This window comes from Dendropsophus ebraccatus, chromosome 1 (genome assembly GCF_027789765.1).
Source record: "Dendropsophus ebraccatus isolate aDenEbr1 chromosome 1, aDenEbr1.pat, whole genome shotgun sequence".
Classification (NCBI taxonomy): domain Eukaryota; kingdom Metazoa; phylum Chordata; class Amphibia; order Anura; family Hylidae; genus Dendropsophus; species Dendropsophus ebraccatus.
In genome coordinates, this window is record NC_091454.1 from 126,472,136 (window position 1) to 126,496,877 (window position 24,742).

General features: G+C 41.6%; 1 protein-coding gene across 5 annotated transcripts in view; it reads left to right on the top strand.

Moving 5' to 3' along the window:
• Nucleotides 1-24,742, top strand: part of FRMD4A (FERM domain containing 4A) — a 318,619-nt gene that overhangs the window by 125,725 nt on the left and 168,152 nt on the right. Inside the window, exon 1 of one of the 5 annotated variants that reach the window (XM_069978525.1) lies at nucleotides 4,483-4,641. The exons of the other annotated variants lie outside the window; for them this stretch is intronic. Coding sequence (XP_069834626.1) covers nucleotides 4,483-4,641 — 159 coding nt within the window. Of the gene's footprint in view, nucleotides 1-4,482; nucleotides 4,642-24,742 lie in introns of those variants that run through there. 5 annotated transcript variants of the gene reach the window in all.

Consider the following 24,742-nt stretch of genomic DNA (forward strand, 5'->3'; position numbering starts at 1 on the left):
GTCAGTCTTCAAGCTATCTTTTAAGTGTGGTTTATAGTAATTCTAAGAAATGTCCCATAAATATAATATATAAACAAAAATAAACCCTCTATGGTTCTATATAGACGTTATTGTATGTACACTATTGACAGTTGGTTTACTATAGATAGTATTTCTTTCTGCTAAACTCAATCAGACAGCTCACCAAGGCAAAAGGGTCTGAACAAATACATTTCTAATGAACCCTAATGTCCAAACTCTTCAGGTCTACAAAAGTTTCTAATACAGACTGTTATGTGTACGTGACTCAATATGACCCTCACTTTTGTATTCATTTAGGTGTTGACCCATTTACTTTTTTTTAATAGAGCATCTAGTAGTAAAAACTGAACAAAACCTAAATTTGTGCAAGCAGCCTTAGTAGGTAATTTACATTTCCTTGTCAAAGACCATGCAATTTCACTTTAGATAACACTTGACATCAATGGGAGTGGAAAACAAACAACATGTTCGCTCTTTTTAATGGTGAGTAAACTTGCAGAACATTTGGAACGTTTGACATTGGCATTTGACACCCGGTTGCTGGAGAATTTTGTGAGTTATGGAAAACGTGGATACAGCCATAGGCAAGTTCATCCAACGCTAGTTCTTTCCATGCAGTTCCACTTTCAAGTTTTATATATACACTACCGTTCAAAAGTTTGGGGTCACCCAAACAATTTTGTGTTTTCCATGAAAAGTCACACTTATTCGCCACCATAAGTTGTGAAATGAATAGAAAATAGAGTCAAGACATTGACAAGGTTAGAAATAATTATTTGTATTTGAAATAACATTGTTTTTACATCAAACTTTGCTTTTGTCAAAGAATCCTCCTTTTGCAGCAATTACAGTATTGCACACCTTTGGCATTCTAGCTATTAATCTGTTGAGGTAAGCTGGAGAAATGGCACCCCACGCTTCTAGAAGCATCTCCCACAAGTTGGATTGGTTGGATGGGCACTTCTGGCGTACCATACGGTCAAGCTGCTCCCACAACAGCTCAATGGGGTTCAGATCTGGTGACTGCGCTGGCCACTCCATTACCGATAGAATACCAGCTGCTGCTTCTGCTGTAAATAGTTCTTGCACAATTTGGAGGTGTGTTTAGGGTCATTGTCCTGTTGTAGGATGAAATTGGCTCCAATCAAGCGCTGTCCACTGGGTATGGCATGGCGTTGCAAAATTGAGTGATAGCCTTCCTTATTCAGAATCCCTTTTACCCTGTACAAATCTCCCACCTTACCAGCACCAAAGCAACCCCAGACCATCACATTACCTCCACCATGCTTAACAGATGGCGTCAGGCATTCTTCCAGCATCTTTTCATTTGTTCTGCGTCTCACAAACGTTCTTCTTTGTGATCCAAACACCTCAAACTTGGATTCATCCGTCCACAACACTTTTTTCCAATCTTCCTCTGTCCAATGTCTGTGTTCTTTTTCCCATCTTAATCTTTTTCTTTTATTGGTCAGTCTCAGATATGGCTTTTTCTTTGCCACTCTGCCCTGAAGGCCAAAATCCCGCAGCCGCCTCTTCACTGTAGATGTTGACACTGGTGTTTTGCGGGTACTATTTAATGAAGATGCCAGTTGGGGACCTGTGAGGCGTCTGTTTCTCAAACTAGAGACTCTAATGTGCTTATCTTCTTGCTTAGTTGTGCAACGTGGCCTCCCACTTCTTTTTCTACTCTGGTTAGAGCCTGTTTGTGCTGTCCTTTGAAGGGAGTAGTACACACCGTTGTAGGAAATCTTCAATTTCTTAGCAATTTCTCGCATGGAATAGCCTTCAATTCTAAGAACAAGAATAGACTGTCAAGTTTCAGATGAAAGTTCTCTTTTTCTGGCTATTTTGAGCGTTTAATTGACCCCACAAATGTGATGCTCCAGAAACACAATCTGCTCAAAGGAAGGTCAGTTTTGTAGCTTCTGTAACAAGCTAGACTGTTTTCAGATGTTTGAACATGATTGCACAAGGGTTTTCTAATCATCAATTAGCCTTCTGAGCCAATGAGCAAACACATTGTACCATTACAACACTGGAGTGATAGTTGCTGGAAATTGGCCTCTATACACCTATGTAGATATTGCACCAAAAACCAGACATTTGCAGCTAGAATAGTCATTTACCACACTAGCAATGTATAGAGTGTATTTCTTTAAAGTTAGGACTAGTTTAAAGTTATCTCCATTGAAAAGTACAGTGCTTTTCCTTCAAAAATGTTGCAGTGAAATTATAGAATCCAGAGATTTGATCAAATCACTAGGGATTTGATCAAATCACAGGAAATGATGAAATTACCACATCATTTCCCTAGGGATTTGATCAAATGCCTGACCCCTTTCAGGGAAATGACGGAATGAACGATCAAGGAGTCGCCCGGCTTTATGTTTGGCTGCGGAGGAGGACGGGGGAGCAGAGCGGTAAGCTCCCCTGGTAGGCATATGGCGGCGGGGGTTGGGGAGGACTCCCACCTCCCTGGCAGGCATATGGTGGCCGGGTGTATAGGGAGCAGAGCGGCACACCTCTTGCCAGGCATATGGCGTTGGGGGGACGGGAGCAGAGCGGACAGGCCGGGGGAGCAGGAGGCGTGTTGCAGGGAGGGGCGGACGGGGAGCGGAGCAGCACGCCTCACGGCAGGCATACGGCAGCGGGGACGGACGGGGAGCAGAGCGGACAGGCCCGGAGGAGCAGGAGACGCGTTGCAGGGGGAAAGAAGCAGAACGGGGAGCAGAGAGGCGACAGAGGCGGACTGGGAGCAGAGCGGACAGGCCAGGGGGAGCAGAGAGGCGATACGGTAAGCGAATTCTATGTCATGGGGGGAAATAATAGAGTTCTTTCCATCACTTTCCTGAAAGGGGTCAGTGATTTGATCAATTCCCTAGGGAAATGATGGAACGGCGCGGTCATTTCATCCCTTAGTGACTTGATCAAATCCCTGATTCTATCATTTCACTGCTATATATATATCTATATATATATATATATATATATATGTAAGATAGTTGCTCTCTATACAAACTCCCGATTTGTATTGCCCCTTCTTTCCCCCATATAGTATTAGACCCACCTTTATGCCTCCATATAGTATTAGGCCCACCTCTGTATCACATATTATATATAGGACTCCTCTAGATCCTTATATAATAGTCAGGCCTTCTTGGGCCCTCATATATTACTTAGACTCATCTATGTTTCTATATACTGTATGCTAGACATGCCTCTTCTGCTCTCCCCATATTAGTGCCCCCAAATAGCAGATACCTCCTCTGTGCCCCATATCATAGTTTAGCCCACCTCTGTACCCCCATACAATATTAGTCCCTCCTTTGAGCCTCCATATAATATAATATTAGGCCCCTCTGTGCCCCCATATAGTATTTTCCTGCATTCCCTACAGTAAAGTGTATTGCTCAGCGTTTGGAGCCCACTAGAGGATACTGTGTATCACTAATAAGGAAAATAATTGAAAGCATCTTTAGGAACATATATCTATCTTAAGATAAAAATAAAATAATGTCAGGACAGACTAAATTGATCAGGTGGTATTTTGTCTGCCATCAAGCAGCTAGTCACACTTCAGGTTTAGGTTTTACCAGAACTCATTAAGATATAAAACTTGAGCTGTGATTGGTTGCTGTGGGGAAAACAACAGGCAGAGTGGGTTTCAGGCAGCTTCATAAATTTTCATGCCACTATATTGAACTACAAAACAAAGCGAGGAAAGAAAGGAATCTTTTACGTATCTATGATAAACTATTGTGCTGGCATCCAGGTCTAATAAAAGTGCCAAGCTTTGTTAAGAAAATATACAGCAAGAGCCACTGGTATGTCATGGATCCTCGTGTTTCCCAACATCCACTTATTAAAACTACTTTTGTTCGGCAATAAGTCATGGCATCTACAGAAGCTCTCGTATTCTGATGTTGCCCAGGGGGCAACCAAACCTTTTTAAACCTTTCTTTCATATACTCGCTTGACGTTGCTGGGACCTTCTGTTGTGACTGAGTGTTGGGAATGTTGTATTTAAGATAGAAACAGTTAAGTAAAAATGTGGACCGTCCCAGGAATGTTGGCAGTGGAACAATACTTCATTTCCCTGGATTCTCTCCCAGCTGTATGAAGTGATGACTTTGGATGTAAGTATATTTCTTAGTATAGCAGCAGACAGCTGAGAAGTCACAGAATCTGAGCAGAGCTCCCCATGAGAAGAGCTCAAAGGATCACAGAGGAATGTCTTATCCATTGTCTAGGGAACAGTGGATATGAAGAAGTTTGTTTTTTGTTTAAGACACAAGGCTACCCCTTGGGACCCATTTTCGGAAACAGTACAGAAAGAAAATTGACCAAAGTGATTTTCCCTGTGTATAAAATTACATGTAGCACTTTGAACTTGGTGGAATCAAAGGAGTCTACATCAGTTACCTGTTTTGCACCTCATCCATTACCTTTGATAGGATCAAGATGGCTGCAGTGCTTTTAAGCTTTGAGGATTTAATGTATACCTGGGACAGCTTAGTATGGAACCTCACGTCACGAGCACTGCGTTCATGCCGGCATGGAAACTTTAGGGTTCTGCAGATGATGTTGAAACCATGGTGCATTTCCAGGGCAGTTTACCAGGTGGGAATTTTACTTTTATATTAAATAAGGTTAAAAAATAAAGTTGGTTCTCTACTATATATGTTTCATCATAATGTGTTTGCCAGCCATGATATATGGTACAGGGTTTATAAACTGATACATTGTAATTGTTGGTTACTTTTAAGTACCACTGGTATTATCTATCTGAAAATACTTTTATTATTATTGTCCCAAAACTAATATGTTTAGTGGTTGCACAAAGAGGTGTTGCCTTTATTAGCCCTTATTGTGTATGGGATTGGATAGAAACTAATCAGAATCCGCAGCTTTCTAGTTTTCAATAGTAATAGGCTTCAATATTGTGCTCAGTTACCTTATGCAACTTTATATGTACTATGTGCTTCAATTCCTCTGTACTGTTAAGACCTCTGTTTGATGGCAATGAATGGAAGCCAAACACCTGTCCTCATGTACAACAGATGCAGGTACATTTTACTGTATCAGGGTTGTCTCTTACAACAAGCCATACACTAGTGCTGGCTGGATATGATCAGGGCAGGTTTCTGAAAATTTCAATTCACTGACAGTAGGCAGAATTCTTGTAAATGGAGAGAAGCTTAACTACAAACTATATAAAAAAAAGTTTAACATTCATTATGCTTCACATAAATATATTTTTGACTTGAGAACAGAAAGGTACTGTTGATAGTAATGGGTAATACTGTAGAGATACCTGAAATTCAGCCACCTTTAGCCATGTTAGTCATTTCAATTATTGTTTTTCATTTTAAAACTGTGTATTTGTGTCCTTTTTGCCTTTTGTGTCCTTTACCTTTTGTTGGATTTCTTTCTTTGAACATTTTAATGATTACAGTTGTTGACATCTTTTTCAGAGAGTATAAGACACATGCAGACAATATGCAATATTTGGTCCCTTTAGGGGGAAAATGACAGGATTTCCAGATTTATTTGACACATACCAATTTAATATATTGACTTTTCCAAAACTTAATACTGATGTCTGGAGTTATGAGCTGGCTGTATTGGTTTATTTTATTACTGCCAATATTTGTTTCAATTGTCAGCTTGAGAATGAATACATTGCAGTTTGCCAATACCTTTGGAAATGATTAGGAGTCACTGAGACAATGGTGCTCCAATACTAAATTATGAACAAAATATAACCCAGAAGTAACAGGCTCTCCAGCTTAAAATAGAAGTACACAGCATGTTCATTCCATACAGCCGGATGTGACATCATCCCAGATCATTGTTGCCAGAGGTGTAGGGAAACGGTATCCAATAATCTTTCACTTACATTTGTCATTTGTGTTTATAGTGCTATATGAGATTTATGAAAAGTCCACAGATTCGCCCCTTCTTCCTGGCGTACTCCTACCGCATCCCAATGGGCAGGCAGGGCGGTCTGGGGGAGGTGGTAAGGTGGGGAGGAGGCATTTATCATGATTTACACCTGCTTGCAGCTGGAAGCAGATGTAGATTTGGTACGCTGGGCGCCGGTTCGGGCGCCTGGCCAGCCAGATTTACTTAGAGGCATGCGACACTTAGTGAATCCGGCTGGGAAAAAAGTGGTTAGGGCCTAATTTAAGACTGGCGTACAAGAACTCCGGTCGTGATAAATCCCCCCATACAGTGTAACTAATAAATTATGCTAACATGATGCTAACAATGTAGGGTGTAAATCAGTAATATATGCAAATGTTTCATTTATGTTTTTCCATGATATAATGTAGGAAGTATAAGATAAAAGTTATACTAAAAATAGAACTTTTCATTCCTCAGATTGGCCCTCTGCAGAGGAACCTGTCACTTTCATGCTGCCTGAGTCATCGGGGTGGCTTGTTGATTGTTAGATTTCTCCTTGCTTGGATAGAAGGAAAGATCTATTTATAAATCAAGGCCACGGGACAAGACGGGTAATTCATAGTTCAGGCAGCATGAATGTGATAACAGGTTCCCCTTAAGCATGCCTCAGAAAGGCAACCATTTTCTCATGGAAGTTGCCACAGAGATCAGCTTACTGCAAAACGTCCTAACACCCCTAGCAAAGAAGTGATTTTGTCTGGGTAACTTTCAGTTGGCTGTATATTATATAACCCCTGTGGCATCAGATAAATAGAAAGGGCCATTGGTTGTGGCTCTACTCTATGATCTCTATATGTCCTAGTAGGGCAAATAAACAGGACATGTATTTGTGACACTACCCCTTTAATGTATATAATGTGTTCTAAATCCTAAGATGTCATATTGTTTTATCATGTTGGAACCAGAGATGTAACAGCTATCATTATGGAAGTTTTTATGAGCAGTGTCATATGGAAACTTTTACATTCGTGTCCAGATGGAGTGTAAACGGCAATTGCCTAGATCAAAAGAATTTATGCACCAATGATGATTGTACAGATAAAGGTTCTCAATGATGGGTAATGTCTATGTCACACTAGCATAATAGGTTAGAGCAGTACAATATTATGGCTGCAATCCCCTGCCAAACAATTGTTCCAGTGACCTAAATGAATGGTCCTAGGCCTTTATACTTTGGGATTGAAACAGTCAACCTACATTTCCTCTTTCTTGAGCAATTTACCGTACCGTATTAGGCTATGTTCACACTATGTAAGAGACCGCCCGGGGTCACGGAATGGCCGGTCTCTGGCCGGATCATCTCGGCCGGTACTTAAGTACCGGCCAGATGATCTTTCCGGCCGCAGAGCTCTGATGCGGGCGCATCAGCGCGCGCCCGCATCAGAGCTTCCCATAGCGCACAATGAAGAGGGTAGCCGGAGCCGCTCGCTTCACTGTGTGAACTGACAGGTCTTTCTGCGGCCGGAATTCACTGAAATCCGGCCGCACAAAACTGACACGTCAGTTATTTGCGGCCCCGAATGGGATCCCGGCCGGAGCGTGTACTATGTGTATATGCTCCGGCCGGGATGCCATAAAGAAGCAGGCATTGTTCCACCGCGACAAAAGTATGGCCGTTGTTGCCATTGTCAACAACGCCCGTACTTTTACATAGTGTGAACATAGCCTTATACCGTATACAAATTGTACAAAGCCGGATGCAACTTTCCCATTAGCAAACAGAGGCACATGGTTAATAAATGTGATGAGGATGCTAGGTTCCTGTAAACCTAAGATGTTAACCTCAGAGAGCCTCTTACATCGCGATACTCGAGCAACAGTTGTGACACAAATATGGCATGGCTTGTAAAAAAAAAAAAAAGGGGGCATGGCTAAATATGTGTAAACCCCCTATATTAACATTAGACCGCAGACCCCTATATTAATATGAGACAGATTACCATACTCCTTAAATATATTCAGAAACCCCACATTAATATCTGACCCTAGACCAAACCTCCTAAATGTATTCACACCTTTTCACAACAAATAAATTTGGAGTAAGGATTAGACAAAGAAAAATATGACAGAGCTCACATTTTACTTACCCTCCTTGTTTCTAGCTCCTGTTCTGCTCATCCAGGCAACCAGACACACATATTAGAGCCGTACATTGTCACCTTATTGTTATATACCAGATTATACTGGTTACAGTTGGCCATTTTCTATCTTAGCAAGGGGATTTAAGACAAACTTCATGATTTAGCATATTAGAGCAATGGGTAAAACATTTGTTTTAGGAATTGTTTATAGTTTCAGGGGGCTTGTCATTCTCAGAGGGTCACGGTCTAGTCCCTGAATGACAAAATCCAGGAAGAAAAGGAAAAAGTGAAAAGTCCCAGAAACCAACTTCAAGACACATTACCAGACAAGCAACAGAAGATAAGCAGTGCGCATATCCCTAGAAAGGAAAGCTATGCAGTTATACAAAGCTATGCTGAATTGGTTAACTAAAGGCAATTCATTAATCACAAATTAAGCTATTCTAATTCCATTCGTTATACTGAAGGATTGTATTATGTAGCATATTATTTAAATAGTTCCCATCATCTCTTCATCTGTATCAGATTTTCTTCTGAGAGTATGTGAGAGTAATATTTTTACTATTTATTTCATATGTGCTGTGTGCAGACATTATCAACATTGGAGCAAACAAGGTTTTTACACCACTATAATAGTTCCTAAAGGTTAGGTTATCATGAAATATTTTATCAGCCTATTGACCCAAACAGGGGAATATAATTTTATCCTGCTAACAGCGTTATATGATAATGTCTCTATGCACTCTAAGTCTATGTTCACACAACGTAAGTTCCGCGGTAATCACAGCCATTGTTACAACGTCCGTGATTTCTGCGGTACTCACATTGTGCTGCAGGTTAAGGAAGTCCCAGCCGGAGTGTATACACATGGTATACACTCCGGCCGGGATCCCTAGCGGCGCCACACACGATATTATGTTTTCAACTTCGCATTAGAAACAGCTTATAACTTGCCTAAAAACTGTAAGGAAAGATTCAAAATCTAAACAAATTTTATCCTACAAAAGAACATTTACAATGTACATTGTTTGTATTGAAGGTAACGACTAAAAGGGCATAAGTGCTATAAAGAAAGAATGTGCAACTAATATGGGTTACGTGAGAAGGTAGGGGGCTGGGCTCAGCTACGGATGGACCATAGGCATCCCAATTTTGATTGTTGCAATGGGCCTCCATCTACTTTAGGAATATGACTAGAAGATACCATACTTACAATACTAAGGCATCCCCACTGGAATAAAAAGAGAATGAAAGAAAATAGTGGCAGAGGTCTACTGGTGAAAGGGAGCAGAAGAGACAGCTATTATTCACCAGAGCTAGTATATCCATGATTGTATAGTACAGTATCTCAAATGTGAAGTTAAATAGGCAAATAGAATTTGTAAAATGAGCTCTGGGGTCGTATACATTGTACTTTCCCTTCAGAGCACAGGTTTAGGTGTCCGTAACTGGTGTGATCCTTCCAGCTGAAGATGGTACATGAAAAGAACCTATATCTGTAAGACATTGAGTTGTAGTCCTAAGTGATTCCAAGCATTTTACCATTCTGGGGATACATTCCTATACTACCACAAGCCTGCCCAGGCTAAACAACATTCTGGGGATACATACAGAGACAAAATCAGACATTACACAGATACACATGGAATTATCCTGAGGAGTTAGGGCCCTGCTCACAAGAGCTTACAGAGGGGCAGAAATTCTTTATTTCTACAATATAATACAGAGGTCCCTCAGGTTACAATGTTTACAGTATTTTCAGTATACAATGGTCCTTTCTGGATCATTGTAACTCGAAACCAAAATCAAAATACAATGCTACAGACAGTCAGGACCTGTGGCAGAGGTGAATAACTAGATGAAAGACCGATGAAAGTGGCCATTTTACATGTAAAACCCCAGTATTAGTGAAGTACATGCAGTGATTGGCTGTCTAATGGCACCTCTGTACACTACAGTGTGAGGCTATGTTCACACAACGTATATTTTCATAAAAACTACAGCCGTTGTACAATGGCTGTGATTATAACGAAAATATACCCGCCATTGCTGTCTATGGGATCCCTGCCAGAGCGTATAAACATGGTATACACTCCGGCCGGGATCCCTAGTGGCGACACAAACAACTGACAAGCCATAGCGTGCAGTGGAGAGTTCTGATGCGGGCGCGCATGGATACATCCGCATCAGAACTCTGCGGGGCTAAAGATAATCCGGGATGATCTCTTACTACGTGTGAACATAGCCTGATACTACATGTCCTGTTCTGCTCTTTACCTGGGCCAAAATGAGTAGCTCCTTTGGGCACCAGGTGAGGGCAGTTTAATTTTATATTTCTGGGACCCTGTGTGATCTGTACAGGACCCTGAAATGCTCCAGTCTTCTACATAGAAAGTAATTTACAGTCTCCAGTAGCTCCTTCTGACTGTTTTATGTAAGTACCTGTTTTATCCATATTAGTTATCTGCTTATTTTCCTTTAAATCTTCATTTGGGGATGACATATATGGTTCCTTAGCAGTTTTCCTTACAGTTTTGTTCTGAAGATACAATATTTTCAACATTCAATGGTCTTCCAGGAACCAATTTATATTGTTACTCGAGGAGTCACTGTATGCAACTTGGGGCTGCTGTTTTTTATTTATTTTTGAGCTGATTGATTTTGGAATGACAGTACATATTATCATGAGCATTGCATGTCTGATAAATGGAATTTTCTGAATGGAATATAACAATCCAAAAGTAAAGGGAAAAATAAAGTAATAAAAAGAAAAGACAAAAGAAAAAAAACACATTTTTCAGCGTATTGAAATATCAGGCCATTCTAAGACTCAGGTGTTTGCATTTCTGAAAATGTGATTTATATGTCAAGAAATAGATTATGAGTCAAGAGACAATAAACCATTGATTTCTTGGAGGTATTTTGAGCAATGATCAGGTTTCTGCCAATTTAAAGAAACATACACGCTCGGAAACAGCCTCTCCATCATTATTAGCAATATGGGAAATGAGATGTAGTGAATAAAACATGAACTAGACTGTACACAATAAACCAATGAAGCTTCACACATGAAGATGCTGTGTTAATTCCCTAGATGATTCTCTTAATAAGGACATCCACCAGAGTAAATTATCTTCAAGAAGTCCTTATGAAGGATTGAGTATGATGCTTTAAGAATAATAAATGTTGTGGATTAATTAACCATGTGAACATTATTACATTCTTTAGAAAAATGGGATTTTTTTGTTGGGAGATTGGAGGGGCATAAATTATACATCAACTTATTTTGGCTGCGTCCTTTGACTTTCAGATCACTGCCTGTAATTAAATCTTGCCATAGAAAACACAGCATTAGCTAAAATGAGTGTGTACAGCTGAGCTAATAAAAGAGACGCCTTCAGACCATTACAGCCGCATGTTTATGTTAGCCTTCAAGGGGTTGGCAAATAAATCATTTTCATACCAAAGGTCTGGAAATGCTAGTGATAGTTGTTTTGAGGTACTTTGCAGTTTTTCTAGCTTACAGTATACCGTCCTCATCCCTGTTTTATGCTTTCATATATTCTACATAGTTACAATTAGAAATTAGAGAATTTACAGTAATAAAGAAGCAAAGCGATTCATTCTCTCTGCAATCGGCTTGTCAGCCTGCTGCCGTTTAACTGACTGCCGTTCTGTGCCACTCCTCCCCAACTGCTGGGGAAAGCTGAATCTAGTCCTGGAAAACTAGGAGAAGTTTCTCAGGACTGGATCCAGCTTTTCCCAGCACCCGGGGAGAAGCAGGACGGAGTGGGAGTGTAACATTCATAGTAAGCACTTCCTCAGAGACCAAGCAAGCAAGCAAAGCTATTTCTCTGCATTGAAGAGTGGATGACTCTGAGTTTGATCAATGCAATGAATATGATATGGTGGAATGCACTCCTGTTTTTCGTAAAAATGCTGACTAAAATAAGGCCCAAAATACTGTGTGTGAACGCTAACTCAGGGTTGGTGAACCTCTGGCCCTCCAGCCTATGCAAAACTGCAGTTCCCATTATGCTAAAGCTTTGGCATGATGGGAATTATAGTTTTGCAACAGCTGAAGGGCAGAAGGTTCCCACCCCTGCTCTAAAGTCCCTATTAGGGTATATTCACACGAACGAGATTCTCACTGCGAGTCCGGCAGGTCCTGGCAGTTCCCACACACTATATACTCGCTGCGGTCTGAACGACCGCAACTAGTATGTAATTCTACCACCCTTAACCCCTTCTGCTCCCGCCCGGCTCCCCCGCTGTAAGCATACATTACCTCTCTTCGCTGCACGGGTCCGGCGTCCTGCTCTCCCGTCCGGCCAATCAGTTGCTGCGGCTGGGCAACACACTGATTGGCCGGACGGGAGAGCAGGACGCCGGACCCGTGCAGCGAAGAGAGGTAATGTATGCTTACAGCAGGGGAGCCGTGCGGGAACAGAAGGGGTTAAGGGCGGTAGAATTACATACTCGCTGCGGTTGTTCAGACCGCAGCGAGTATATAGTGTGTGGGAACTGCCAGGACCTGCCGGACTCGCAGCGAGAATCTCGCTGCGAGTCCGTTCGTGTGAATATACCCTTACACGGGGCTATGGAGAGGAGCTAACAAGTGCTGGGTGAGTACAGGGGGGAGCCACGGGGAGCTGCGGGGGCACTGCCCAGTTGATCGCTAGATTGTCCGGGCAGCCCATAGCATATAGCAGCAGTCTGCTGCTGCCATTCCTATTCTGCAGATTGTTGCTATATTAGTCGTTTGTCTTTAAAGTGACACTGTCACCCCCATATATCATTTTTCAATCATCATAGACATTTACAAGCCTCAATTAGCCCTCTGCATACCTTATTTTTTTTTTTTTTTCCTCACGCTGGTTGATGAGAAATGGTTACTTTGATGAGGCGCTTCTAGCGCCACTGGGCGGGGCTTAGTCCCTGAAGCGCCACATAGCCCCGCCCATTACAGCGCCGTTGACCACGCCCCCTTGGGCTCTGTGTTTGAGGCCTCCCTGACGTGCGCGTCCACATCTCCCGCCGTCTTCCGCGTGCGGGATTGTCATGTGGCGCGCAGGCGCAGAAGGTGACCGCCGGGTCACCCACAGCCGGGCTGTGCGTGCGATCGCACAGCCCGCCGATTACACCGGCCGCACCGTCCCTTGTTGCGTGGGACTCTCCGGATGCCTCGCTGCGGCTGTGAAACCCTCCTCACAGCCAGCAACGAGGCGCAGACATAGAGCGCAGGCGCACCGCGGCGGTCCTTTTCGGCGCATGCGCAGTGCGCGGCGGACGCCGCGGTGCGCCTGCGCTCTATGTCTGCGCCTCGCTGCTGGCTGTGAGGAGGGTTTCACAGCCGCAGCGAGGCATCCGGAGAGTCCCACGCAACAAGGGACGGTGCGGCCGGTGTAATCGGCGGGCTGTGCGATCGCACGCACAGCCCGGCTGTGGGTGACCCGGCGGTCACCTTCTGCGCCTGCGCGCCACATGACAATCCCGCACGCGGAAGACGGCGGGAGATGTGGACGCGCACGTCAGGGAGGCCTCAAACACAGAGCCCAAGGGGGCGTGGTCAACGGTGCTGTAATGGGCGGGGCTATGTGGCGCTTCAGGGACTAAGCCCCGCCCAGTGGCGCTAGAAGCGCCTCATCAAAGTAACCATTTCTCATCAACCAGCGTGAGGAAAAAAAAAAAAAAATAAGGTATGCAGAGGGCTAATTGAGGCTTGTAAATGTCTATGATGATTGAAAAATGATATATGGGGGTGACAGTGTCACTTTAAACATGTTGAAAGACAAACGACTGCAACGATCAGCCAACATTGTTCATGCCGGCTGATCTTTGTCTTCTATTACACAAGACGATTATCGACTGTAACGGCTGATATTGGCCAAATTATATTATATTATACAGGGTGATCAGTTGGAGCAAGCGGGCTCCGACCTGTCAAGTCAATGCTCGGTTGCTCCTCGTTCCCCACTCGCTGACAGCGCTATTACATTCACTGACAGCGAGCGGATAAGTGTGTGTGTGTGTGGGGGGGGGGGGTTGCGGGGAGCCCATAGGGAGCTCACGGAACAATGGCAGCAGATCATTGCTAGGTTGATCGTTGCCGTTTCAGCCTGTTGAAAGGCAACAATCAGACAACATCGTTGTCGTTGTCTTCTATCATTGCTTCATGTAATAGGGCCGTAAGGCTAGAGACACATGCAGTTTTGATGCACATAGAGATGAAGGTTTTGTTGCACTTTTTTGAACCAAGAGGATCAGACATAAATTAAGTCCTTTATGTTTCCCCCTATTCCTGGATTTGGTTGTAACCAAAACTTAAACAAAAACTAAAAACAGATATTAAAAAGAAATTGTATGCCCTAACAGAGATGCTTCTACTTCCATGTCCCTTACAGTACATGGGACGTTGGGGGTTAATCTTGAGCAAAAGCTCCATTCTCATCAAATTCAGTATGTGAAAGTATGTTAATGAAATCCTAAAAACCACAGGCTGTGACAATGTAGTTACAGCTTAGGAATGTTGTAGTGCACATGTCCAATACCAAGTTCACACTGCACTGGAAAAAGAAAAAAATGACCCCTTAACTTATCTTCATTGAACATTAGTTCATGTTACAGCAATGTAAACAGCCTTTCCATAAGAGGAGAATGTTCAGCTTTCCATACTAGTACTATCATCCAGGAATACGTTTACAACTTCTAGATGTTTCCTGTACAGTAGGTCCATACATGGTAACATTGAGGAACATGTTGGTAACTGTTTTGCCACAGCAGAATTGTATCACAGCTTTCAGATGTAAAGTGTTAATAAAGGTTATACAACAGTCACAATAAAAGAATATGTTGTTGCTGTGTACATAACGGTTAGTGTTGTGATATTATTTTTATGTGTAAGGCCTCTTGGTTCTCAAATGTGGCCCTACATCACCTCCATGCGCCTTTGATGTCATATGGATTCCCTATTGAATAAACAACAAAGAAACATGGCGTGCTCCATTAGATGGTGTATTACGGATGTAATGACACCAAAAAGAATTGCCATTAGAGGAGAGAATATATATAATAGCACCACCCAGGGCACTGTATAGTAATATACAGTACAGAATTGTGTCATTTCTATTTGTCCAGACATTTATTATAGGGGTATTCCCAGCTCAGAAAGTTATACCCTGTCCATAGAGATAACAAGGTGATGGATAGGGGTCCATCCACTGGGACCTTCACTAATCCTAAGAATGGGGACAGAATGATTCCGGAGATAAACAGAGCAAACCACTGTTCCATTCATTCCCTATGAGGCTGTCAACATTGCCAGGCTCAGTGCTGGGAAATGTTTTGTGCCCTATGGAGAATGGACAGAAGCGTAGTGTGCTCCCAGAGGGCAGGCCCAAACCAATCAGCTTGTTATTCTGTGAATAGTAAATAAATTTTTAGATGGAAATACCTATTTAACGTCTATAATGAAATGTAAGACATTGTTTTGAGTTGTGGAATTTTTGTGGCTTTTTGGTCAGTGGATTATTATAATTTTTTTTTTTTTTTCAAATATGCTCAGGGCGCGGCATTAAACATGCTCAGGGCACGGCATTTTTACGTCATTTTTCATATAGGCTTCTCTATAGGACTAAAAAGGCGTATATACAAAATAACACTAAGGGTGCGTTCACACCTACAGGATCTGCAGCAGATTTGATACTGTGTTCAGTTATTTAAATGAAATTTGCTGCAGAAATTTCAGCTGCAGATCCTGTAGGTGTGAACGCACCATGAAAGTTACCATAAAAATGCATGTACAGATGTTTCATTTAAAATGTTTAAAAACATACAGAAATACAGAAAAGACTATGTAATTAATTTGAAAAACAAAAAAACAACTTCTGCCCAGTTTCTTCTTTGTTGTTTGTTTAATCCCTAAAAGCATTACCTCTGCCACATTGTATGCATCACATAGCCACCAAATGCAGCTAATAGCCACAGAACATGATATATTGAAATAAAGCAGAATCCACTTGGTTCACCTTACTTACCTTTGCTCCTAGAAGTCATATGTTGTTTTATCCCTGGGCTTTCTAATTTACTTTTCCTTGCCTTGTCTTTCAAGGATCCCTATGGTGGTCTCTTAGTCTGTCACCTTCTGGGATGTCCATCTGTCAATATAAGCTTATGTTATGTTAAAGCTGTAATCTCTTTGCCTTTGGCAGGTGCTTTGTTCCATTTCACCACATGGCACTATAACATACCCTGGTACTCTTCATAGAAAGTTGTAACTATTGCAGCAGATAATGATTTTTGTTTCACTCCATTCCTTTAAAAAAAAAGCTTTTTTGTTCCCACTATTTATTAATACTACTAAATATATAGGAATAATTGTTGAATAACTGTTGCATTTATCTGCAATTTCTTTATGATTTCTTTATATCATGCATTATACTGTGTACAGATGAAATAAAAAAAAGTGTTGCATATACTGGCCAAATATACTATGCCAAGAAGATCCCCTATCTAGTATATATGGTGAACATGAATCACATGCATCTCATCTCATTGATTGATATATTGATGATGATGATGATGATTTATTATTATAATTTATTGTAACCTCCTCCTTGAGAAAACAAATAGCTAGGTAACAGCATGGTAAAAGTCGTAATGGTAAAACTAGGTCACTATACCCCTTTTACACCAACAATTGTCTGATTTTTGTGATATTTGTTGGAAAAATGACAAAATAATTGTAACAGTTTTCTGCTTGTTTTGAGCATCATATTTTCCATTGCTTCTGCTTCATATTCTATGACAGAAGGATTGTTACATTGGCCCCAATGTGTTAAAAAGCTTGTATCACTCATATTCTTTCTCAGCAGTGTGTTGAACTGTTCTCTGTTCTGGTTGACCTCCCATTCATTTCTGGAAGCATTTCCTGTGCTTTGGACACAATTATACTGTTCAGCTTTTATTTTGAGAAACATGGTCCTTCAAAATAAGAATACAACAGTCGCCTCTCTCAGAAAGATTTTATCTCCTTTTAATTTTAACTCATTCCTGGCACAAATACACCTTTGTCTGCCCAATGAAGTCATCTTCAGATATAGTTTACATACATACCCATATTAAAAGGGGAAAAAATGGATTTTTCTTTAGTAGACGTCATAGAAAAATAACATTTTCACTCCAAGCTTTCTTTTTTTAAAGCAAATGTACCACTTTGCTTACTCTCTGGTTGTCGCCCACGCGTGCATCCCAGTTCCTGCAATCTGCGTCAATTTCTTTATAGACACTTCAGCCACTGGAGGAGGGCCCAGCACCCCAATGTACCCCTCATTGACGTAGTCAGACTCGATTGTCATGGAGGCCTGACATCGAGGGGAGGGTATATGTGTACACTTGGGGTGCTGGGCTGGCCTCCAGTGCATAGAGTGGGCCAAAGTGCCCATAAAGAAACCAACACAGATCATGGCAACTGGGCACTGTTTTCAGAAAATGGACCATAACACCAGGATGTACGCGTCAGCACCATTCAGGTAGTATAAAAAAAAATCTGAGTGAGTGAAGTGAGAAATTTGCTTTAAGGCCACACAAAATTTTTATAGCAAACCCACAGATCCATATGGAAATTCTCAGTGTCAGCTTCATCACCAAATTGTGCAGATATATTACAGATTTGCTGCTATAGGTTATCCTGCAGGTTCTGAAAAAGAAAGAGAAAAAGTCAATGGGCCACATGTATCATCCGGCGGACGGATGATTTTTGGCGGAAAGTGCCGATTTGCGTATTATTTTATACGCAAATGGCCGATTTGCGAATAAAATAATCGCAAATCGGCACTTTCCGCCGAGTACGCCAGGGGGCGGAAAGGGGGCGGAAAGTAGGCGGGAAGTGGGCGGAACGGAGGGCGCGGACTCAGAGTCCGCGCGATTTATCATCCGTTCCGCCCAAATGTACGCCGAAAACCTACTCCAGTCCTCAGCTGGCGTAGGTTTTCGGCGGTGCGCACCGGCGCGCACAGGATTTATGTACAGGCAGTCCGCCTCTACATAAATCCCCGTACCGCCGGAGCTGCGGGGGCATTTTTAAGTCCGGCGTAAAAAACGCCGGACTTAATAAATGCCTCCCAATGGGTTTCAATTACACAGTAGCAGATTTTGCTAAGAGTCTGCATTATGGACTATATACTCCACTATGCTAAATTTCATTGCATTTTCCCACTGACTAAAATCTCACCTACATTCTTGGTAGTTTATTTCCCTGTGAATTCTCCCTCTGCATCAGGTTTCCTATATGTGAACTATTGCTTATCTTCTGCGACAGCATTTTAGTGAGAAGCAGTCCCAAAGTTTATCACAATATTATTACTAAGGCAAAGGCTTCATTTACAGCTTTTATCTCACGCTTAAACCCAACATTTTGCTATGACCCAAGGGACAAACTACTTAATTCTTTTTTGGTGACTCACATTTATACAAGAAATTTTTCTAGTTATACAAACTACTGTAAAAAACACTATATAGACAAAAATGTTTGGAAACACCTTAATTATTGTATTCAGGTGTTTCATACATGATGCAGTATAGACAACTGTCCCGTTCAGTCCCATTGCCACAGTGTATAAAACCAGCCACCTAGTAGCCATGTTGGCTGCTGGTCTAGAAGTGATTGGCTGGCCGCATCAGGTGGATATAGACCCAGGTCACTTGCTTTCTGTTAGCTCACAGGGAGAACTGCTGGAGCAGAGACAGAGGTAATGTAGGGCTTAGTTTTAATAGTTAAGTAGGCGACTAGCTAACAAACACCCAAAGTCCTTTTCAGCACTAGTAATCTCATCGTGTGACACAAAAAAACAAGAAACCATATCATATACAATATAGCAGTATTATACAGTATAAGCTAGCACAGCTAATACACTGGTCTGGGAGTCTTAGATGCATCCATACATGCTCCCCTGGCTGATCTTGTTCCATTTCTGCTGCGTTTCCACCACTTTCTCAGGTTTTCAGGTCAACCAGACATCCTGCTGTATGCCGATTAGGGGCTCCTCAAAAAAATGCTCTAATCTCCTATTGACTTTAACCCCTTAAGGACAGAGCCAATTTCGATTTTTGCGTTTTAGTTTTTTCCTCCTTGTGCATAAAAGGCCATAGCACTTTCATTTTTCCACCTAGAGACCCACATGAGCCCTTATTTTTTGCGCCACTAATTGTACTTTGCAATGACAGGCTGAATTTTTGCATAAAGTACACTGCGAAACCAGAAAAAAATTCAAAGTGTGGTGAAATTGAAAAAAAAAAAGCATTTTGTTTATTTGGGGGAAACGTGTTTTTACACCATTCGCCCTGGGGTAAAACTGACTTGTTATATATGTTCCTCAAGTCGTTACGATTAAAACGATATGTAACATGTATAACTTATATTGTATCTGATGGCCTGTAAAAATTTTAAACCATTGTCAACAAATATACGTCACTTAAATGTGTTCTTTCTATCGGTACCTTGATTGTGCATATATGACTTTTTGATCGCTTTTTATTCAAATTTTTCTGGATTTGATGCGACCAAAAATGCGCAATTTTGCACTTTGGGATTTTTTTGCGCTGACGCCATTTACCGTGCGAGATCAGGAATGTGATTAATTAATAGTTCGGGCGATTACGCACGCGGTGATAGCAAACATGTTTGTTTATTTATTTATTTACTTTTATTTATAACCTGGGAATAGGGGGGTGATTCAGACTTTTATAAGGGGAGGGGACTTTTTACTGTTAACAAAATTTTTTTTTTTACTTTTACACTTATACTAGAAGCCCCCCTGGGGGACTTCTAGTATAAGTGCTTTGATCTATCATAGAGATCTCTGCAGCATAGATATGCTGCAGAGATCCATGAGATCGGCACTCGTTTGCTTTCGGCTGCTGCAGCCAGAAGTAAACGAGTGCCGAGCCGGGGACGGCGCCATCTTGGAGCGGTCCCCGGCCGGCTTCAGAAACGGAGATCGCTCCTCCGGGATAACATCCCGGGGGAGCGATCTCCGCCACTAGACACCAGGGAACAGCTGAATCCGGTAATCGGATGCAGCTGTCATGTTTGACAGCTGCATCTGATTACTGTATTAGCGGGCACGGCGATCGGACCGTACCCGCTAATACCTACGGTCCCGGGCTACAAGTGGCACCCGGGACCGCCGCGGTTCAGAGCGGGGGCGCCGCGCGGCCCCGCTCTGAACGTCCTTACCGGCATCAGGGCGTAAGTATACGCCCGATGTCGTTAAGGGGTTAAAGTGTCACTGCCGTTATAACTTTCAAAGTCTAAATCAACAGTAGATGTGATATAAAGCAAGTTTGCAATTTACATTCATTATTTTAATGTTCATTATCATGCTGTAAAACAAAGCTATACTTACTTGTATCCAGGTCCAGACTCCTAAAGGCAGATTTTTAATCTTGTGATGGTTGAAAAAAAGAGACTGAACACATTGGGGGAGATTTATAAAAATATAAATATACAAATGTAAATGTAAATATACACTTGGTGTAAATTGCCCACAGCAACCAACCACAGCTCCTCTTTTATTCTACCAGAGCTGAAAGCTGAGCTGTGATTGGTTGCTGTGGGAAGTTTACACCCTTTCATAAATCTCCCCCATTATGTCCGGCCAGTACAGAGAGTCACAGCTCAATGTGTCCATCAATCCCATGACTGCCTTCTCTGTGGGTGCACAAATGACCTGAGAAACACGTGACTTCCTAAACACAGGAAGTGCCATGTTTTCTACAACAGCTAACAAACTTGTTTTATATATTATCTACTGTTGATTTAGGTTTTAAAAGTTATAACAACAAGTACACCTTAACGGGTTTGTTTCTCGATCAAGCATTCGAGTATTGAAAAATACCTGACCCAAATAATGAGCATTTTAGTATTTTAGTGGTCGCTCATCTCTAGTAATTCTTTTTATACCGCCCTATTCTTGGTGCATGTAATTGTGAAGTGGTTGTGCTTATTATAACCTTCAGCAATTAGGGCTTTATGCTAAATGTGAAGCTGTTTTGGGTGGAATATCAACTATGCTCTCTTTGACATAATTTCTCTTTGGTTGTCCAGAAACAATACAATGCCTGCCTGACAGGAAAACTCTGAATTTGTAGTGGTGAGGAGAGTCCAGTGAGGTCTATAGACCACAAGATTCGTCTTAACGTACATTTTTTTATTATTTGGCTTGAGCTAAGTCCAAACCAGAATAGGAAGTTATTTCTTATTTTAGACATAAGTTGCTATTTGTGTACTGAAAGGTTACAGGAAAGGCCCGTGCAGACTCTGGAGACTGCCCTAAACACATGGCATCAAAGATGATTTACAATGACTGTTCCTTAAAGTGTACTTGTCATTTCAATCAATCAATAGTACAAATGAATATAAGAATGTCTGTATTATATTTTATTAGGCAAAAGAGCTTCCTTCTGTACTCACAAGGCTGTTTTCCCACAGCCCCTTCCTTCTTAACTGTTCGTTATCAAGGGAAAGCTAAGGCAGGGTGAAGTGGAGTGAAGATGGGTTTGCACTGCCCATGAAAGCCTATGGAGAGGGGAAGGGGCAAGGGGGTGTGAGTGAGCAAGGAGAGCTGAGAAACTGTCTGTGCAATGTGCAGACTTTCTGGACAGAGAAAAATGTGACACTGCTCAGCTGCTTTTGAAGATTTGCTTCACGGATGCAGAATTGCAGTATCTTGTCTTTAGTGACTATATAGTCTATAGGAGTCAGCACAGAGACTAGTCTGCATACACACTTGAACTGAACATAGGGAAAGCAGATACAGAGATGGAGTTTTCATGGTTAACCAGTTGAAAAATGGCATATACTAATGATAGAATGGCCAGATATAGTCCTGCTTCTCATATACAGGACAGCTTTTCCTAAAAAGTCACCTGAAATGACATTTACCTTTCAAGGTGTCGCTGCTGTTTTAAAAACTTTTGACATTTGGGTCTGAGTGTTCAGATCCTGACTGATGGTGAGCGTGGTCCGCTGCCCCGTCCGTGTCAGTGAGAAATGACTGTCTCATAGATTTTCATGATGAGTCCAACTTATGACGTGACAGAGAGCCTGGAGAGGACTATGCTGAGCATGGACTTCTCCCCGCTCGTTCTTTCTATCACTCAGGGTCTGATCACTCACACCTGGACCAATCAAAACTTTTGACATGTCTCTCTGTTTTTGGAAACAACAGTGAATCTTTAAGTACATTAATAAAAATCAGTAAGTCTATCTGTCTATCTGTGATGTTATAAATGGAAATAGAGGACAGTTAGGTGGATTTAGACTGCATATGGTATACATACAAATACACTTGAAGACCATGGCTGGAGAGAGGGCAGCGTTTCTTCCAATTAATCTCACCCATAAAACTGTATGTATGAATGGGAATGGAATCACATGTCTACAGCCTAACATGAGAGCATTTATTAAATAACATGGCTGCTTTGGTCCCTGAGATTAATGTTAAAACTAAAGAGTCCCTTTTGGTTTAGTGATATTAAGATCCATCTTTCATGTTTTTACATAATATTTTGTGTTCTTCAGCAGCCCCAGTCAGAGAAAGCTCTAGGGGAGAATTGTTTCTCTTTGTGGAGGCCACCAGCTGCTGTAGGGAATAATATAGGAAAGGTGTTTTCTGAGAAAAAAAATGTGTACATGAAATAAAAGTATTAATGCTAAATTAACCTGTTCCCACTTGTGAGTGTGACTGTGCGCCCATTTTTGTGGTGAGTTACCGCAAATGGACATGCAGTTATGCCATGGATTAAAAGGCACAAAGGCTGTGGTCGTGCCATCCACAGCGGGTCCTGGCTATCAGTAAGAGCTGGGCACCTGTCTCAACTACCACGCTCACATCCCAGCAGTTAACCCTATAGATGCTGCAGTGCAATTGCAGCATCTATAGGGAGAACAAATGGAGAAGTCTAGCTCTGTTCAGCATTAGGACTCTGTGAGTCTCAATGGTAGCTATGACAACTGGAGGCCTCTCTGTAAATAGCTGTTTCAGGGTTCCTGCCCCTCATCAGTACAAAATAGGGTACTGGTTAGCTGGGTAAGAGGCCTTTGATTGATAGCTCTAGGATGAAATTGTTTTTCGTTGTGGAGGATGCCCCTTTACATATGGGGTCTTACAGCTCTGTGCAAAAGTCTTAGGCAGGTGTGGAACACTTTTATTTTTTAAAACCATTCCTTTCCACACTTGCCTAAAACTTTTGCACGGTACCGTATAAACTTGCCACTGTTTTACTGGAAAAAAGGTGTTTGAATTAGCACTCACACATGCCAGTTTTTTAGAAAACTGCCATTGCACTTTTTTTTTATCCAAAACCAGAAGAGGAGTCAACAGAAAAGAGAAGTACAAGTCCTCCCTTTATATTTTCTATCCCATTTGAATCCGCTTCTGGGTTTGGCACAAAAACTGCAATGAACATTTAAAAAAAAACAAAAAAAACTGCCATTTGTGAAACCATCATAAGTCCCTGTAAGTCAAAGAGCCTTTAAATTTTAGTAGGGATTTTAGCCAAGTCCGAATCTCTTCCAAAGAGAACATTTACTCATCTATGGATGGGCATGATTCAAGGCTCTTTAAGGCCAGTAGGTGGCACTACACAGACACCTTTATTCTGTTTGGAGAAGAGCTAAATTACATTCTTCTTCTTCCATAGTACACTGCCTAGCATACAGCTTCCTATGTTAGCTGGACCTCCACAAGGAGAAACAATTCCCCACTAGAGCTACCTCAAATCATCTCTTTTGTCCATACAGCACCCTGCTCTGTACTGATGGGTAAGAACCCCATGACAACCTCTTGGAGGAGAGCTACAATACAAACCAGGCTGCTTTCATATGGACATTATACAAATACATTCTGCATTTGTATTGTGGCTGCAACTCCCAGAATGTTGGTCTGATGACCCAAATTGACAGGTGTTAGTCGGGTCTTTAGACAGGCTGAGATTTGCGTCTGTAATACAGACACAAAAATGTAAACATATAGTAACATGTAGAGTTAGTGTTAGTATGATCTTAGGAGTAAAGTGTAAAAACTGAAAACCAAACCTGTCTGTTTTTGCCTTTAACAACCAATCTCAGCTCAGGTTTCTTTTTAGAGAGCTCATTAATAAATGTAATCTGAGCTCTGATTGGTTGCTATGGGAAAAACCAGGCAATTTAGGGGGTTTTTTATTTTGTTTTTACAGTTTTTATTTATTTCCCTTTTAATACAATTAAATAAATATGCAGGTCACTGCTGTCACTAGGATGCAAAATGCTAACATTGGCTGTGCCTTTGTGCTTGTTTGCACTTAGGAGTGACTTTTACAGTATTACAGTAAATTAGTGCTAATCTGTTGATTAGGTGCACTATAGTACATTTAGGTGAAATGAGTAAACAAGGAATTTAGGTGAAATGTAAGGACACATGATTATCATATGATTATTTCTATACCATAACATGATTGCTTATCAAAAGAATACTCCATGACTTTATGACTGGAGGAAGTCAGTGCTGCAGCTGTTACTGTTTTTCCTTGCACAGCAGCCCCTTACTCTTATCATATAATGACACTATTATATGAATCATTGGTACAATAACTTTCCTACCACAGATTGCCTTGGAGACTTGGGATCAAAACAG